General features: G+C 44.4%; 1 protein-coding gene across 1 annotated transcript in view; it reads right to left on the reverse strand.

Annotated features, from left to right (window-relative positions):
- The window catches only part of ZFAT (zinc finger and AT hook domain containing), a gene marked incomplete at its 3' end in the record, with an annotated part of 116,361 nt that overhangs the window by 43,174 nt on the left and 54,808 nt on the right, over nucleotides 1-18,379 (reverse strand). Inside the window, exon 3 of the mRNA XM_008581139.1 lies at nucleotides 11,058-11,309. Within this exon, the coding sequence (XP_008579361.1) occupies nucleotides 11,058-11,309 (252 nt within the window). The remainder of the gene's footprint in view (nucleotides 1-11,057; nucleotides 11,310-18,379) is intronic.

Here is an 18,379-nt window from a genome sequence, read left to right on the forward strand (position 1 = left end):
GGGAGCACCTGCTTCCAGCATAGTGTTCCCACAAAGAGGGACTAGTGGGAAAATAAACCCATGAAGGGCACAAGCCCATCTTCTGTGCCACCCCAGCTGCCCTATGCACCAACCGCAGTGAACTACTGAGACCTCCTCAAATGCACCTAAATTCCTACACCTTCAGGCTTTTGCATGAACCATCAGAAAAGAAATGCCTATCTGTATTGCTAGGCTAGGGCTCAGACCCTTCAAACCCATTGTACAGACTGGGTCACAGACCCCTCACATGTCAGGCTGGGTCACCAGACCCTCCACATGCCTGGCTGGTCACAAGCAGGTCAACAAGCTAGGTAATTGGAAAAGATCCTGGGAGCTGTTGGCAGACAACACAAGCTCAGTCCTCAGCAGCAGCTTACAGCAGCCTCCAGCAGCAGTGGCGGTAGCCTCCTACAGGTTCCCAGGGGCCCTGGCAGCAACAGCCTCCAGCAGCAGTAACGGCCTCCCTGTGGCCCCCATGGGGCCTCCCGGGGGTCAGGGGTACCATGGATCAGAGCCACTCATCCTTTTTACTTAAGTCCACAATCCAGGACACCTGGGTGCACATGTGCAGTTACATTAGACAATAACCAAGGAACACCTGGATGCATGTGCATATTTACATCAAATGCTTGGCAAGATTCGGAACATCTGAGGGGCCCTGACCATTTTCCTAAATTTTCCCTATACACCTCAATAGACATATAGTTCTGTCCTGCTCTCTCCGCATGTGGCTCACCCCTCCATCATATTTTATCTATTTACATCCCTGTCCTTTGAGACACTCAGCTGCTCAAGGGAAGAGACTTGTTTTACTCAACTTTGATTCCCAAAGTCTGGCATGGTGCCCAACAACAACACAAGCTCAGTAAGCAGAAGAGTGGAGAAGGGAATCTGCCTGTTGCAGGGGTCTCACTTAGCCCTTGGCTTCAGCTAACTTCCCTGACACCTTGGAAGCCCCAGGCCAGCAGCACCCCTTGCTATAAAGGCATCCCTTCAATCCCTTCTTGGCTCTCAGGGACTGTCACCATGACAGAGAGCCTCCTGTTCAAAACAGGGTCATGATGCATAGCAGCTGCTTTTCTCCTTAGGAAAAGTCACTAATCAAAGCCCCACTGTGTCCAGGCCCTCCACACCGGGATGCAGCAGCCGTCCCCTGAGCCTCAAACAATAAAGCTGCAACTGGGCTACCCCCTTGTCTCCTGACACTGGTGGCAGAGGCTCCTAGCACACAGTCCCTGAGAGCCAACAGCCCCAGGCTGCTCTCCAAGATGCTAAAGAAGAAAGTCTGCCTTTCAAAAGTCCTGGCAAAAAGTCCTGCTTGGGCAGGATTCTGTTAGTGTCCTCCCTCCCCAGAAAAGGCCTGAGCACCCTTTGGTTACTGAAAGTCACAGTAACCAGCAGCACAGAGAGCATTGTGCACAGTGCCAGCTCTGTTTCTGATGATCTCACAGGTCTCATTGGGAGACTTAATTCCAAAAGGACTGGAAGTTTTTTTTTTTTTTTTTTTTGATACTGGCTGCACCGTGCTCAGCCAGTGAGCGCTGTAAGCGCACCAGTCATCCCTATATAGGATCCGAACCCGCGGCGGGAGCGCTGCTGCGCTCCCAGCGCTGCACTCTCCCGAGTGCGCCACAGGCTCGGCCCAAGGACTGGAAGTTTTAATTCACATGACTCTGGGGCAGGACAGAGTGGAGAATCGGAGGGCTGGCAAATCAGGACCTGCATCCAAGAAGACTGCTGGATCTGTGGGGCAAGAGCTTGAGCTGAAGTCTAAGGGACCTAGAATCAAGTACAGATTCAGCACATACCTGCTAATTGGCCTTCACCTGACAGAGCCTCTGCTTCTTTATCTAAGGGCAGAGAATGGCAGCTTGCCTGGACGGTGAGGCACTGACACTTACCCAGCTGTGTCCAGCCTGGCTGTGGTCATTAGACATCCATGCTGTGCCACGCTGTGCTGTGGCCAAGACCACCATCCAGATGTCATACAGCCCCACCTTCTCTCACCCTATGGTTATCACAGACTTGCTAACACCCCACTGCAGCTACAGGCCCCCTCGGTCTGACCCTGTGGTTACCACAGACTGCTAAAACAGAATCTTGCAGTCTAGTCCTCTTGCTGTTCTTTTCCACCCTGAGACAGAATCGAAACCATGTAATATCATAAGATCACTGCTCTTGCTTGGTTACAAAAACCCAGAAATGCTATAATATAAAAATAACTTCGCCACTGCATTGGGTTGCTCAAAACTTTGGATGTGAGTCCTTTTGAGCCAGATGCCCACATTTCAATAAACTCTGTTTTCCTGTTTTAAGCCTCGGTTTTTCCTGCCTCTCCCTGTGAGTTCACAGTAACTCACTGCAACAGCGGCAGGAGTGGAGCATATGCACAGTGCTCTGCATGGCAGCTGGTGCAGGTGGGCCCATGGAAGAGGAGGGGCATCACTGTGCTACCCAGCTGGGGTAAGTGGGCTTCACAACCCCGCTGACCCGAGAGTCTGAGATTCCAGAGATCTACAGAGAATTCTGGAGTGCAAAGTTTGGAAGCATGCAAACACAAGCCTGCAAAACTTAGCAGCCTGATTTCTACCCATGGTTTGCTCATCCGGGTCAATTTATGGGCCTGTTGGAGCTCCCCAGGGCTCCAGGCTCTAGGTCCCACACTTCCTTCCTTCCATAAACTATTCTGACAATGTACCTTGCCATCATGCATCTGAACTTTATTTGAATTATCAGAAGCTATTGGAGTAAAAAGGTCACATGCAGGTATTTTTCACCCAGCAGACATCTCCCAGGATTGCCCATGTTGCAGGTACTGAGAAACAATTATTTAGATGGCTTAAAGGGTTAAGGGGGGCTTTCCAGGAAGAAAGAGCTGCCTACACAAAAGAATCCATGTGACACATGGACACAAAAAGCATGCAGAGGCAGTGACTGAGATGAATCAGACCAGCCCCAGGATGTGGGGGATGCGTCCATGCCCAGCAATGGGGGTGGGGGGGGGAGACGGGGAGGCCACGGAGGATCTTCAGCAGGAAGTGACATGGTCCCCTTTGTATTTTACATTGCTCTGTGAGGATGGGGTTAGAGGGACCAGGTCCATCACTTATTACTGTGTGACACCGCAAAGGATTCTTCCCTCAGTTTCCTAATTTGAAATGGGGATAAGAGCAGTAACTCATAAGGCTTTTATGAAGAAACGAATATTTGTAAGACACTACTCAGAATAGTGTCAGGACCACAATAAGAACTGTGTAGATGCTTATTAAATTTTAAAAATGCAACTTATTAGTAAATAAATAAATATTTATTGGGGCTATATCCCCCAAAATATTTGCAAACTACTGGTTCACAGAGTGTGGCTAGGAGTGGAAGGGCAGACTGAAGCTGTTACAAGAGTCCATGGAAGAAAAGAAAGGCCTGACCCACAGGAACAGCAGCTAGGATGGAGAGAAGGACTAGAGAAATAAATATTCAGCAGGAAAAGCCAATCAACCCTGGTTCACAGAGTGTGGCTAGGAGTGGAAGGGCAGACTGAAGCTGTTACAAGAGTCCATGGGAAGAAAAGAAAGGCCTGACCCACAGGAACAGCAGCTAGGATGGAGAGAAGGACTAGAGAAATAAATATTCAGCAGGAAAAGCCAATCAACTGTGGTTAGTGACAGGATGTGACAGGTGAGGGGGAGGTTTCTGGCTGAGACATCTGGATGGTGGGGCCAGTCACCAGGGGGGAATACAGAAGGAGCATCTATAAGGAACTAGACAACGAGTCCAGTATTGAACATGCCGAGTAGCTCAAACTGCCTGTGGGACACCCCAACTGAAATATGGGGAAGAAGGTATTTGTAAGACAGCAGAACACAGCTGGTAGTGTGTAGGGAAGATACAGGAAAATGGTCAGGGCCCCTCATATGTTCAGAATCATGCCGAGCATTTGCTGTAAAAATCCACTTGTGCGCAGGTGTTCCTTGGTTACTAGCTAATGTAATTGCGGTATGGGCACCCAGGTGTCCTAGGTTATGGACCAAAGTATAAAGGACTAACGGCTCTGATACATGGCACTTCTCGGGATGCTCTGGGAGGCCACTAAGGCAGCTGCTCCTAGCTCTGAATAAATACTATTAATTTTTTACCCACGGCTCCCAGGATCTTTTCCTATTACCTAGCTCATCGACCTGCATGTGAAGGGTTTGTGACCCAGTCTGTACAATGGGCTTGAGGGGTCTGTGAGCCCTAGACCTAGCATGATGTAGTGGAATCATGGAATGAATAGGAACCATGTGGTAGTCCTTAGTGATGGCCACCAGGCATTTCCAGTTTTCCCCCAGCCTGGGAACACAGCAGAAACTTCCCAGCCCCTTGAAGTTGGGTGGGGCCATGTGACCCCTTCTGGCCAATGAACTATGCAGGCAGAAATGATAGATGTCACTTCTGGGTGCAGTAAAACCATCTAGGGCTCTCTTCCCCTCTTGCACTATGACCAGCCGTGTTCAAGAAGGTGGCTGCTCGCTCTGGGTGGGTCCCTGAGTGAGCAGAATCTCCTGGGGATCTGCAATGGACACGCAGTACAACAAGAAAGAAAGTGTGGTGATGTCAAGCCACTGACATCTGGGGGAGCTTTGTCATCAGAGCATAACAGAGCCTACCCTGACTGGCAAGGACAGTTACATGGCAGGCAGAGGCAGGGAAGCTCACAAAGCAGGCAGGCCAGGAACGGCAAGAACCACAGGAGAGGCACTGAAGAGCTGGGGAGGGCAGGTCACACAAAGGAACGCAACCTGTGCCAGGCCACATGTCCATACTCCCAAGCATGCCCAAGATGGAGTGTGGTTCAGACCTCCTGGTCTCCACTCACCTGATTAGTACAGAGAGAAAAACAAGGATTTACAGCCACAAAAATAAACAGATGTTACCATTATACTTCATTCCACAGAAAAAAGCATGATTTTCAAAGACTGACATTGCACTACCTTTTCACCTGCAGATTTTCAAACACCAGTCATGCTAAACTGTTTTCAATTGTAGCAGTATTTATCAAGTCACATGTTTTCTAACACGAATAGACTAGAAGACAGAGACTTGAAACATGGTTGTAAAATATCTTCATGAAGATTATAGATGCATCTTAGGTTAAGACCATAAAATAAATGCTTTGTCTTCTATAGGAAGGATTTAACAAGAATAAGAGGAAATTTTCGCAACTCTCCTTGCATAAAATGACCCCAGAAATAACAAGCTTCAGAAGTCACTTTGGTAAACTTGACATATTGATTTCTGTAGGCTGAAAAATGTTTTTGAAAAACACCAGGTGTTCCACATAACGGCAAGAAAAAAAAAATCTCTTTTCCTGGTTTCTCTTACTATTCAAATGCAGAATAAAATAAATGTTGAATACATTACATATCAAAAGTGTTATTTTAACTTGCCATGGTCCATGGTAGGAAAAAAGCTTATTTTGTTGTCTTCTAATTGTTTTAACAAGCTATAGAGTCAAGGTTAATTGTTTGAAATGTCACTAAACTGCTCTTTACAGAGCATGTATTAAAACAATTATGTGAGGGCCGGCCCGGTGGCGCACTGCTACAGTGCGCCGCTTGGGAGCACGGCAGCGCTCCCGCTGAGGGTTCGGATCCCACATACAGACCGGTTCCCGCTCACTGGCTGAGCGAGGTGCGGGTGCAGCACCGAGGGTTGCGATCCCGTTGCCGGTCCCGGTCCAGTACGGGTGCGACACTGAGAGTTGCGATCCGTTGCTGGACACGAAAAAAAAAAAAAATAATAATAATAAAGTCACCAATGTCTTTAAAAAAATAATCGAAAAAAGACAAAAAAAAAAAAAAAAAGTAAAACAATTATGTGAGAATTTTCCAAACTGTAATATTGTGCTTGGCAAACTAGGAAACGTGGTGCAATCACATGGATGTCAGCGACAAGACAGCTGGGCATAGGTCATTTCTGCATATTTCAGAGGCTTCAACAGTGGCCAGAAAAGGAAAAACACCTTTCCATTTGGAATTCGTTAAAGTCCTTTTAGGTCATTCAAATCAATGGGATACAAGACCATTTCTACCCAGCTTATTACTGGAGGAAGCTGATGATCTTATTAGAAAGGACTGTGCCTGTCTGCCACTGCTGAAAAGACTGCATAATTATTACAGAGTAGAAAATAAACATCAGGAAATAAATATATAGGGTGGAGCGTTCACTTCTTATAAGGTTAGAGAAAAATCTGACAGAGGTGCCCTAAGATGCATAAAATCTACATGCATGATGTAGAAATGAGACTGATTTAAAAACACAAGGTGGTAGAACTGGCCAGCAACTGGGTAGGGGCAGGGAGACATGGGATCCCCCCTAGCAATCCTACCCCAAATGTGTTGTGAGACTCTGGATAATCATCAGTTCTGGATCCCAAATGCCTCAATTCCAAAATTAGAAATTGGGTCTAGGAAGGGGGTTTTTAAGCCAATCTCAAAAGTTCACATACAGTGTGACAAGATTCCAGAGTTGGAGAACACATGAGCGGCTGCCAGGTGGCAGTGGGCACGAGAACAGAAGGTCAGCACAAGGGTAGCTCTGGGCTGAGGAAGCGATTCTGCTCCTGACGGTGGTGCTGGCCACACAAGTGACACACAGGATCAAATGGCAGTGAACCACACACGCATTCTGCCCATGCCAACGTCCTGATGTTGATATTGTGTGATAGTTGTGAAAGACGTAACCAATGGGGGAAACTGGCCTAAGGGCACATGGGACCTTTCTGTACTATCTTTACAACTTCCTGTGAACCCATAATTACTTCAAAACACAAAGATTTTTAATAAAAAGGTTTTTTTAGACTTTGAACAGCCAGATTCTTATTTTCTCTGTGGACCCTCTGATTTGAAATATTTTATTTACTAAATTGCGTTTATTAAGCTAATTCCTATGCCCATATTTATTGTTCAAATAATATATATAACTGTCTCACTTCACAATTTATATGAAAGAACAATTTCCAGATGGATCAAAGATATAGGTAAAAATTAAACCAGAGAAAATGAAAGCAGAGAAATATACAAATGCATGTTTTTATAAACTGGGGGTGTGGGGTGAGTTTTCTAAGCCATGATAAAGAGGGTAAGAAATTTAAAAGAAAAGTTTGAAAGTAGTGACAATACAAAAATCTAAAATACCAGCAGAATGAAAAAAGAAAAAAGCAATGCTATAAAGGAAACTAAAAGACAAATGACAAACTGTGGAAAATATTTCCAGCATATCTGATAATTCGAAGGTGTAATAAGTAATGAATGAGGAATACCCACAATCAGACACAAAACACAAATAGCTACTACCTATACACAGAGATCGTACACTAGTGACCAAAGAAATGTAAATTAAAACATTAAAGAAAATAGTTCACATAAAAGATTGGCAAGTCAGACACAAAACACAAATAGCTACTACCTATACACAGAGATCGTACACTAGTGACCAAAGAGATGTAAATTAAAACATTAAAGAAAATAGTTCACATAAAAGATTGGCAATAATCAAGACTAACACAGCCCAGGATAAAGAGGATATAAGCAACATGAAGACACAGCCCATGATGGAAAAAATAACTGATATACATTTTTGGCAGGGTGGTTGACAATACATGTATGTGTCAAAATGTAAAATATGCCCTATTAACCCAGCAAGTTCATTACTGGGCATTTACCTAAGTCAATAATGGTATAAGTACAAAAAATAATAATAAAATAATAGTAGTCATAAAATACATGCTCAAGACTGTTCACCTGAGTAGTGTTTTTCGATCAGGAAGCAAAATTTAAAACAATCTTAACAACTGGAGACAGAGTAAAATTTATGGCCCATGCATATGACTAAAAATGACAACAACCTACATTTACTGATTGTTTGGGGTCAGGACACACAGCAAAGCAGTGAAAAACACAGACCTGGGAGCCAGCCTTCCTGGTTCATAACCAACTCCCCCACTAATGAGCTGTGTGTTCTAAGCAAACTGCTGATCCTTTCTGTGCCTCAGTTTCCTCTTCTATAAACTGGGAATAATAATAGTACTTACCTCTTAAGGTTGTTAGGAGAATTAAAAGAGCTAAAACACTGAAAACAGCATCTGAAACACAAAATGCACTAGAAAATAGCTTGTTAAATAAAATGTATTGTCATGAAAAATGTATCTGCCACATTAGTGAGTGAAAAAAGATCACAGAATATTATGTATGATCCCACTTCCAAAAAATGCATGTGGTGTACACAGAAGGGCAAAAGGTTTTCTCTTCTTCAGACAGTGTAACAGTCATTTTACTTTCTTCTTAATATTCTCTGTATAATTACAGGTATTAAAAAAGAAAACAAACAAAAATGATACCAAAAATGATATCAAATAGGCACTCTCAGACACTTTTGGAATCTAACTTGGTATAAGCTTTCTGGAGAAAAATTTGGCAATATGTAATACCTTTTATGACTCAGCAGTCCTACTTCTAGGAATTTATCCCACAAAAAACAATATAAATCTACAAACATGTACCCACACATACACACACACACACACAAACACATACATACACATATATGCAAATACACATACAGGAGTGTTTATTAAAGCAATATTTATAACAGCAAAAAATTGATAATAATCTAAATTTTCATTAATAACCTAAATTTTCATTAATTGTACCATAGTTGGTACAAAAAATGGAATACTATATAGCACTGAAAAATGATGTCACAGAGCTACATGGAAAGATCATTTTGGTGAGGTCCTTCAACACACAGGTGAAGATTTTGCACTTTACTCAAAGGAGAGACACTGAAGGATGGTGTTTTAACCCCAAAGGCAATGCAGACTGGGAACAGCCACAGACCTGAATGAATTTCTTGCGTTGCCTCAGAGTCAGACTAGGCCTGAGGTCTGGAGGAAGAGGAAGCGGGAATATTGGTTGTTGCAAAAGAGCTAAGTCCCTGATTTCTAGCCATAACTGTGTAGAAAGACCAGGAGCATCTCAGAAGCAACTCGACAAAAAAAAACCCCTGTGAAGGCACAAAAACAAAACAGATTCTCAAGAAGGAACAGCATGGAATGATCACAGAGAACTGGATTCTCAGAAGGACTCGGGCAGACACTACAAACAGAGCACAGCTGCCTTGATGGCGAGAGCTGGCCCCTCTGATTAAAATGTGACAGCCACTGACTAGCTCTGCCAGAAAAAGACAGTGTGGGCTGTGCATATGACAGAAAGAGAGAAAAAAAGAGAGAGAGGAAGCAAGCAAAAGAGGGAAGGGCAGAGCCTCCATAACCCAAATCCAGTGATAAACCCACTGGAAATCAGAGCTTCAGGGTCAGGGGAGGTAAGTCCTAATCCTTCCTCCCTCAACCATCATATTTCTAAAATCACAAGGACTTTAGGTTCCCGAACTAGGTGCTAATTCCTCTGAAATCACAGCACTCCCTGCCCACATCTCCCACAGGACAATTACTCAAGTGCCATCATGGGAGAGCTGCCATGGCGCTGCTGGTTTGAATACTCGGTCGTTACCTCCATCAGCCCGTGCAGCCTGGTAAGGTCCCACACAATCACCTTCAGAGTTCCTTCAAGGAAGGAACAACATCTTATATTTTCTACAACTTGCACAGATGTTGTCAACGAGCCTTGGCCACCAACCTAGATGTTCAATAAATATTGGTTGATGAATTACTCAATAATTCACCTAATCTGTGCTAGGATTTTGTATACAAAGTGTCTTGCTTCAATATAGGGAGGGATTTTTAGTAAAGAATTTAAGAATAGGGGTTCAAAGTAGGACAGCCTGGGTTCAAAATCCAGATCCCCTAACTAAAGGACCCTGGACAAATGAGTTAATCTTTCACTGTCTAAATGCCCTTTTCTGTAAAACAGGAAGGACGACAATAGTGCTGTGCTCATATGGCAATGAACAGCTAAGAGTAATGGCTAAGATTTACTAGGTACTTTTGATATGGCAGGTACTAAGCACCTTATAAATCCTGTCTCATTTAATTCTCAAAGCAACCATATGAAATAGTACTGCTTTTATTCCCATTTTACAGATGAGGAAACAAAGGCAGGATGAAGTTAGTAAGTGCTGGAGCTGAGATTCAAACCCAGATAGCCATAGTCCAGAGCCTATGTTCTTAACCAGAACTGCCCCCTATGTAACACACTTAGCATAGTACAAAACAGTAAGAACTTCTTGAGCAAGGAGTACAGTTTGAAGACCTCAGAAATGGTGCAAGTACCAAAAAACAACAACAGAACTCACAGCAGAGGCCCTCACCTCTCCAGTGCAGCCTTTGCTACTTCATTCCTCCTACTGACATCATCTTCAGATGGGCTATACCTCAGCGACATCATTCCCTGATCACATCACCCCCCTTTCAGTCCCTTCCAGAAGTTGCCTCAGAGCTGAAGCCTAGCCAAGAACTACCCAGAAGAAGCGCCCACTGTTCTTTATTTTCTTCAAGAATGCCCACCGCCATCAAGTCCTTAGCCACCGCCAGCCAGTCGAGGTCTCTCACAGGGGCCCTGACCATCCTGATCTCTGCACTTCTGCTCACACGGCCCCATCCATCCATAAGACTCCCTCCCCCTGCTAATCCAAATGCTACCAAAACTGTGACACAGGCTCACTCCTGACTTCCCATCAGAAAGCTTTCTCCCTCTGACAATTTATTATCCTTTAACATTTTGCACTTTAAAACCTTATCTTCTCTCCCAGAACATACACTCACCAAGGGTAGGGACTGTCAGTTATGATCTCTGCAACCCCGAGCATCTACTAAAGTACCCCCCTTCCCAACCTGCACACTATGGGTACCAACTACCGGGTGACACATTCATTTCACAGATTATTTACAGTAATAATAATTACAAAAATAAGCACTTTTCCAGATGGGTGAGACCTGTATAAATATGTGCGATTTCCAAGTAATCACTGAGCCAGTAAAAACTGGTATTAGTGGTGACATCTCCTCACACTGACATGTTCAGCCCTTAGGCAGCATTTACCTGCTTCCCCTTCCTCCTCACCCAAATTCAGCACGATAATGCAGATGTGCTTCCGCAGCTGGCGCGTGTTGGAGAACTTCCGACAGCACTTGCTACACTCCAATCTGCCTGGGGCCAGGCTGCTCCCTTCCTCTGGAGCCGGCGGACTGTCCTCGCTTGGACTTGTGATGTTTTCTGTGAGCTCCTCTTCAGCACTGGGTTTCTTTGTGGACCCCTTAGGCCTGCCTCTCTTCCTCTTCATCACCAAAAACTCTATGAAGGAAACAAAAGGACACAATGGAGTCACACAAGTGACAGTGAGGGGTACACACTCAGTTTCCAAGTGTGTGAATATGTTTGGGTTTCACATTTTATTAAGAATGAAAAGTCTGAAGCAATTCCAGAAATTAACAGCTGCAAACAATATCTTTGGTACTAATATCACTGCATCTTTATACTAATGGATAACCAATTTTGTAATATTCTGATTCAAAACTATGAGAAGCTTTGCACACGCTCCTTGTGTAAAGCTGGAAGGATTTTAAGTTGTGGTCCCCATGTTCACCTATCCTGCCCCTGTTAACCACCATTTCCATTTAAATCCAGTTCTCAGAAACTACTTAAGGATTTCTTTGCAAAGGGTTCTCAAAGGCTGCTGAGTTTGTCGCGCTCCTAATGAGTTACACAACTATTCAGATTATTTCAAGGAGTCATAATTATTACAGTCAAACTGTCCTGCTGAGAAAGAGAAAAATAATTACAATCTAAAGCCACAAATTATAGGACTAAAGACAATAACAATATTTTTCGAGTTTCCTAGCGACGCTCCTAATGAGTTACACAACTATTCAGATTATTTCAAGGAGTCATAATTATTACAGTCAAACTGTCCTGCTGAGAAAGAGAAAAATAATTGCAATCTAAAGCCACAAATTATAGGACTAAAGACAATAACAATATTTTTCGAGTTTCCTAGCGACCTAGTGATTTTAAATGGCATGATCAGAGCTGCTTTAGAGCAAGTTCCAAATCATTTTACAGCTTGTATTTCTTCTTCATTAGTGTTCATTTTTAAGCAATGTCATCTGCAGAATAAAGGTGGGAATTAAGAACGGTGAGTGGGGTCAGGGGGCAGAGCATCGTGTACAGCTGTGTGAGGTGGAGTGGTATGGTCTTAGGGGGTGTGACCTGAGTGGTGCTCCTGCAGAGGCCACGCTGGGAGCTGACACCAGCCTGGCTGACATCCCAGTGCCACAATCATCTGTCTGGTTGATGGATGGCATTTCAGCAATCCTCTGAATCTGAACATCAGGGTAGATGAAACAGTCCAAGGTTCTGGCACCATCTTGGGTCAATGTTCATCTGTAGGATCAGGATGTCTTTCAGGTTCCTTCCTGCTCTCTCTAAAGCTACACTTGGCTCTGGGGGCAGAGATGGCAGTACAGTTTAGGGATAGAGTCTGTGGGGAAAGAGCAGCAGGACAACAGGGGCTCCAGACAAAGTAGCCTGCTTAGCACAAGGGCCCCAGGAAATCAGAGGTCAAGCACTAGAATGAGGTAGGAGACTTCCTGAGAAAGGGGGACCCTTGCAGGAACAGAGCTTCTGCTGAGCTGCTATGCAAAGGGTAGGTCGGTCAGCCTTGGCCAAGAGATCCAAGCCAGAGCCATCTTGACCAGGGCAGCCAGCACAATTACGGTTTCACTCCACCCACAGGGGCTTGCTAGGGCAGGGGGAAAACAGGGGTACTTAACAACACAAAGGCAAACCGAGAAACAGATAAAACAAAAAATGAACACAGGACCCTGGGGTCACTTTGCCAGCACTGGCTTTCACCAAGGAGAACAATGGCTGTGTCTATGGAGGACCAGCCCATGTGTTGGGAGATGGGAGGGCTGAAGGCAAACCGAGAAACAGATAAAACAAAAAATGAACACAGGACCCTGGGGTCACTTTGCCAGCACTGGCTTTCCCCAAGGAGAACAATGGCTGTGTCTATGGAGGACCAGCCCATGTGTTGGGAGATGGGAGGGCTGGGGGGGAGTAATGGAATGTACAGAATAAGGACAAATCATGTACCTCAAAGTCATTAAAACTTTGGTTATTATTATTTTTTACAACATATACTTCTACAACCTACTGAAGCAGCAATTAATATCAGAGAAGCAGAATTAGTGGAGAGTCTTTAAAACACCCACCTCATGTCACATCAGTTGAGCTGCAGAAACATGACGCATAACAGCTTATTGAAGTTTGTGGCCCAGATCTAACCCCCAATGACAGACTGACATCTGCCTGTGCAGATACAAGCTGCTCCTCTGAAATGCTCTATGAGGATGCAGCTCCTCAGTGAAGAATTATCTTTACCCAAAGAGAGGTCTGGCCTTTGCCCTCTGCCACCAGGAGGTAACTTCTAGGCCCTTGGAAGTCCCTCCTGATAGTATCTTTGTTTGCCTGGGGGCTTTGGCCATTGGACAGATTAACAATGGGATTTATGACAAGGGCTTTGAACATGGCAATCAGTTCCACTTCTGGAAGAACTAAAGAATAAAGGTTTCCTGGTGAACCTCCAGGAGGGGCTGGAGACTACCTCATGTGTGCAGTGTATCATCAAGCCCCAATTAAAAATACTGGACACTCAAGGCTCAAGTGAGCTTCCTGGTTGGAAATAGTCTTGAGTTGTCACACATTTTAGCTGGGAGGAGGTAACAGTGTCCAGGACTCCCTGGGCAGTGGGGGACAGTGGGGAAAGCTTCATGTTTAGAATTCCCAGTCCTAGGCTTCACTTGTACGTCTCTCCCTTTGGCTGGTTCTCATTTGTACCCTTATAGTATAATAGAATTATAATCATAAGTGTAGTGCTTTCCTGCATCTGTGAGTTCTTCTATAACAAATTATCAAATCTGAGGGAGATCACACGGATCCTCAAATTTGTAACTAGCTGGGAGGAAGTGACGGTGGCCCTGGAGACCCCTCGCATTTCTGGCTGGCATCAGAAGTGTTGGGCAGACTTGGTGGCTTATGGAGAACTGTGCCCTTCACCTGGACTTTGGCAAACTTAGTGTAGAGGGTAACCAGCATTTTCTCCACACAGACTGCCAGAGCACGGGGACAGCAGTACCTACTGTGTGCAGCAGAGTTATCCAGGAAGCTCTCTTCCCACAGACTGCAGATCTTCGAAGGCAGAGTCCTTGTCCTGATTGTTTTTTATCCCCCTAAGCACCTAACCCAGTACCCTTCACAGCAGGGACCCAACAAATCTGGGTGAATTAAACTGATGAAATCCTGTCAAGGAAGATAATTTTTTAAAAAAAGGAAAGAATTGTTGTCAAGGAAAAACCACTAAATCGGCCCTGAAAGCTTTGGAAAGCCTCAAACATGATGATGACAAAACTAATCTCCCATCTTGCTGCATCTATAATTCAGACATTCAAGACCAATTAGTTGGCTAAAAATGAAATATTAACAAATGAACTTGGAATAATTTAAGCACTGAAAATGAGTTGCTACTGTCTACTACACACATTTTATGGAAGAGCTGAGAATCTTGGAACTGGGCAAGGAAACTCATGTAACCTCTAAATAAAAACACTGTAATGGAGTTACCTTTAAATCTTCTTCCTCATCTCTGAATTTCCTCATTCTGTCACTGAACACTATGGATTTTGTCCTGAGACATCTGTCCAGTAAATCCCTCTCCATTCTCATGACAACTCTGCCCCCCAGATGCCTGCACATGGTCTTCAGATGCCAACCTTCTGCTCTGGGCTTTCTCTGCCTCCATCCCTATTCTCACTGTCACCTCCTCACTCTAGAACCTTCCATTGTTCTAGATGACTTTGCCCCACAACTCTCAGACCTGGTTTTCTAGGTCCTTTAGTACATGGCCCAACCCTACATACACATATAAAGCCTCTACCTTCCTCCTCCCTCCCCTTCCACTGCTCAGTGAAATTTTCTAGACCTCCCTAGATATGCACAGATAATCCCTGTGTCTTTTCACCTACCTGTACTATTCTCCCTGCCTGTGCCCACCTCCTTTACCCCAAATCAGACCCCGCACCTCAATTCAAATCCTAATGTTTCAGGTCCAGTTCATATTTCAGCACCTCTTCCATGAGGCTGTCCCAGCAGGACTGCCATCCCCTCACCTTGACTAGCATTACAGTGTGACTCACACATATGTGGAATGTGTGCTTCCCACACTGTTTCCTCCCACCTTCCATCATGAACCCGACATTTGAACTGGTCTTTTAATTCCCAGGTCCCACAGGGTCTTGAACAGAGCTCGATATGGAGGAGACACTTGATAAAAAAAANGTTTCACTCCACCCACAGGGGCTTGCTAGGGCAGGGGGAAAACAGGGGTACTTAACAACACAAAGGCAAACCGAGAAACAGATAAAACAAAAAATGAACACAGGACCCTGGGGTCACTTTGCCAGCACTGGCTTTCACCAAGGAGAACAATGGCTGTGTCTATGGAGGACCAGCCCATGTGTTGGGAGATGGGAGGGCTGGGGGGGAGTAATGGAATGTACAGAATAAGGACAAATCATGTACCTCAAAGTCATTAAAACTTTGGTTATTATTATTTTTTACAACATATACTTCTACAACCTACTGAAGCAGCAATTAATATCAGAGAAGCAGAATTAGTGGAGAGTCTTTAAAACACCCACCTCATGTCACATCAGTTGAGCTGCAGAAACATGACGCATAACAGCTTATTGAAGTTTGTGGCCCAGATCTAACCCCCAATGACAGACTGACATCTGCCTGTGCAGATACAAGCTGCTCCTCTGAAATGCTCTATGAGGATGCAGCTCCTCAGTGAAGAATTATCTTTACCCAAAGAGAGGTCTGGCCTTTGCCCTCTGCCACCAGGAGGTAACTTCTAGGCCCTTGGAAGTCCCTCCTGATAGTATCTTTGTTTGCCTGGGGGCTTTGGCCATTGGACAGATTAACAATGGGATTTATGACAAGGGCTTTGAACATGGCAATCAGTTCCACTTCTGGAAGAACTAAAGAATAAAGGTTTCCTGGTGAACCTCCAGGAGGGGCTGGAGACTACCTCATGTGTGCAGTGTATCATCAAGCCCCAATTAAAAATACTGGACACTCAAGGCTCAAGTGAGCTTCCTGGTTGGAAATAGTCTTGAGTTGTCACACATTTTAGCTGGGAGGAGGTAACAGTGTCCAGGACTCCCTGGGCAGTGGGGGACAGTGGGGAAAGCTTCATGTTTAGAATTCCCAGTCCTAGGCTTCACTTGTACGTCTCTCCCTTTGGCTGGTTCTCATTTGTACCCTTATAGTATAATAGAATTATAATCATAAGTGTAGTGCTTTCCTGCATCTGTGAGTTCTTCTATAACAAATTATCAAATCTGAGGGAGATCACACGGATCCTCAAATTTGTAACTAGCTGGGAGGAAGTGACGGTGGCCCTGGAGACCCCTCGCATTTCTGGCTGGCATCAGAAGTGTTGGGCAGACTTGGTGGCTTATGGAGAACTGTGCCCTTCACCTGGACTTTGGCAAACTTAGTGTAGAGGGTAACCAGCATTTTCTCCACACAGACTGCCAGAGCACGGGGACAGCAGTACCTACTGTGTGCAGCAGAGTTATCCAGGAAGCTCTCTTCCCACAGACTGCAGATCTTCGAAGGCAGAGTCCTTGTCCTGATTGTTTTTTATCCCCCTAAGCACCTAACCCAGTACCCTTCACAGCAGGGACCCAACAAATCTGGGTGAATTAAACTGATGAAATCCTGTCAAGGAAGATAATTTTTTAAAAAAAGGAAAGAATTGTTGTCAAGGAAAAACCACTAAATCGGCCCTGAAAGCTTTGGAAAGCCTCAAACATGATGATGACAAAACTAATCTCCCATCTTGCTGCATCTATAATTCAGACATTCAAGACCAATTAGTTGGCTAAAAATGAAATATTAACAAATGAACTTGGAATAATTTAAGCACTGAAAATGAGTTGCTACTGTCTACTACACACATTTTATGGAAGAGCTGAGAATCTTGGAACTGGGCAAGGAAACTCATGTAACCTCTAAATAAAAACACTGTAATGGAGTTACCTTTAAATCTTCTTCCTCATCTCTGAATTTCCTCATTCTGTCACTGAACACTATGGATTTTGTCCTGAGACATCTGTCCAGTAAATCCCTCTCCATTCTCATGACAACTCTGCCCCCCAGATGCCTGCACATGGTCTTCAGATGCCAACCTTCTGCTCTGGGCTTTCTCTGCCTCCATCCCTATTCTCACTGTCACCTCCTCACTCTAGAACCTTCCATTGTTCTAGATGACTTTGCCCCACAACTCTCAGACCTGGTTTTCTAGGTCCTTTAGTACATGGCCCAACCCTACATACACATATAAAGCCTCTACCTTCCTCCTCCCTCCCCTTCCACTGCTCAGTGAAATTTTCTAGACCTCCCTAGATATGCACAGATAATCCCTGTGTCTTTTCACCTACCTGTACTATTCTCCCTGCCTGTGCCCACCTCCTTTACCCCAAATCAGACCCTGCACCTCAATTCAAATCCTAATGTTTCAGGTCCAGTTCATATTTCAGCACCTCTTCCATGAGGCTGTCCCAGCAGGACTGCCATCCCCTCACCTTGACTAGCATTACAGTGTGACTCACACATATGTGGAATGTGTGCTTCCCACACTGTTTCCTCCCACCTTCCATCATGAACCCGACATTTGAACTGGTCTTTTAATTCCCAGGTCCCACAGGGTCTTGAACAGAGCTCGATATGGAGGAGACACTTGATAAAAAAAAAAGCACACGTTGATCAGCTATTTGATGACTGGAAAAGAAACATTTGGAAAATAAGTCATTTCCTGTGTCCCAAGTTTCCAATAGGAAGAAAGGGGCTGAACCACAGTGCATCTTAACCCTTCTCTCAAAATTGTCCTTGCAGATCCAAGGCCAAAAACTGACAAGAGACAGAAAGAATGGGCCGAAGGATTTTCAATTCAATCAAAAGATGACATGAGCATTATGAAAAAAATAGCCCAACATTATCAAAAATTTAATTTTATCTGTGTATCACTCAAGTTTGCAAGATGCTTTCCCAGCTATTACCTCATTTATATAAAAATCTTATGAGAGGGATGTAGCAAACATAACGTCCTCAAGAGGAGAAGAAACAAGGGACCCAAAGGTTCAAGGGATTTGGCACATTTTCCAGAACTAGTTGCTGAGCACACAGAACTGGGATTTGGGTTTCCTCCTTCCCAATCAAAAATCTCTCTGCTGAATCATATACCCCTCGGGCATGGGTAACAAAGGTCAGTTCTAGATGTTTTAATAGAGCCAATA

This window comes from Galeopterus variegatus, unplaced genomic scaffold (assembly GCF_000696425.1).
Source record: "Galeopterus variegatus unplaced genomic scaffold, G_variegatus-3.0.2 Scaffold2275, whole genome shotgun sequence".
Lineage (NCBI taxonomy): Eukaryota > Metazoa > Chordata > Mammalia > Dermoptera > Cynocephalidae > Galeopterus > Galeopterus variegatus.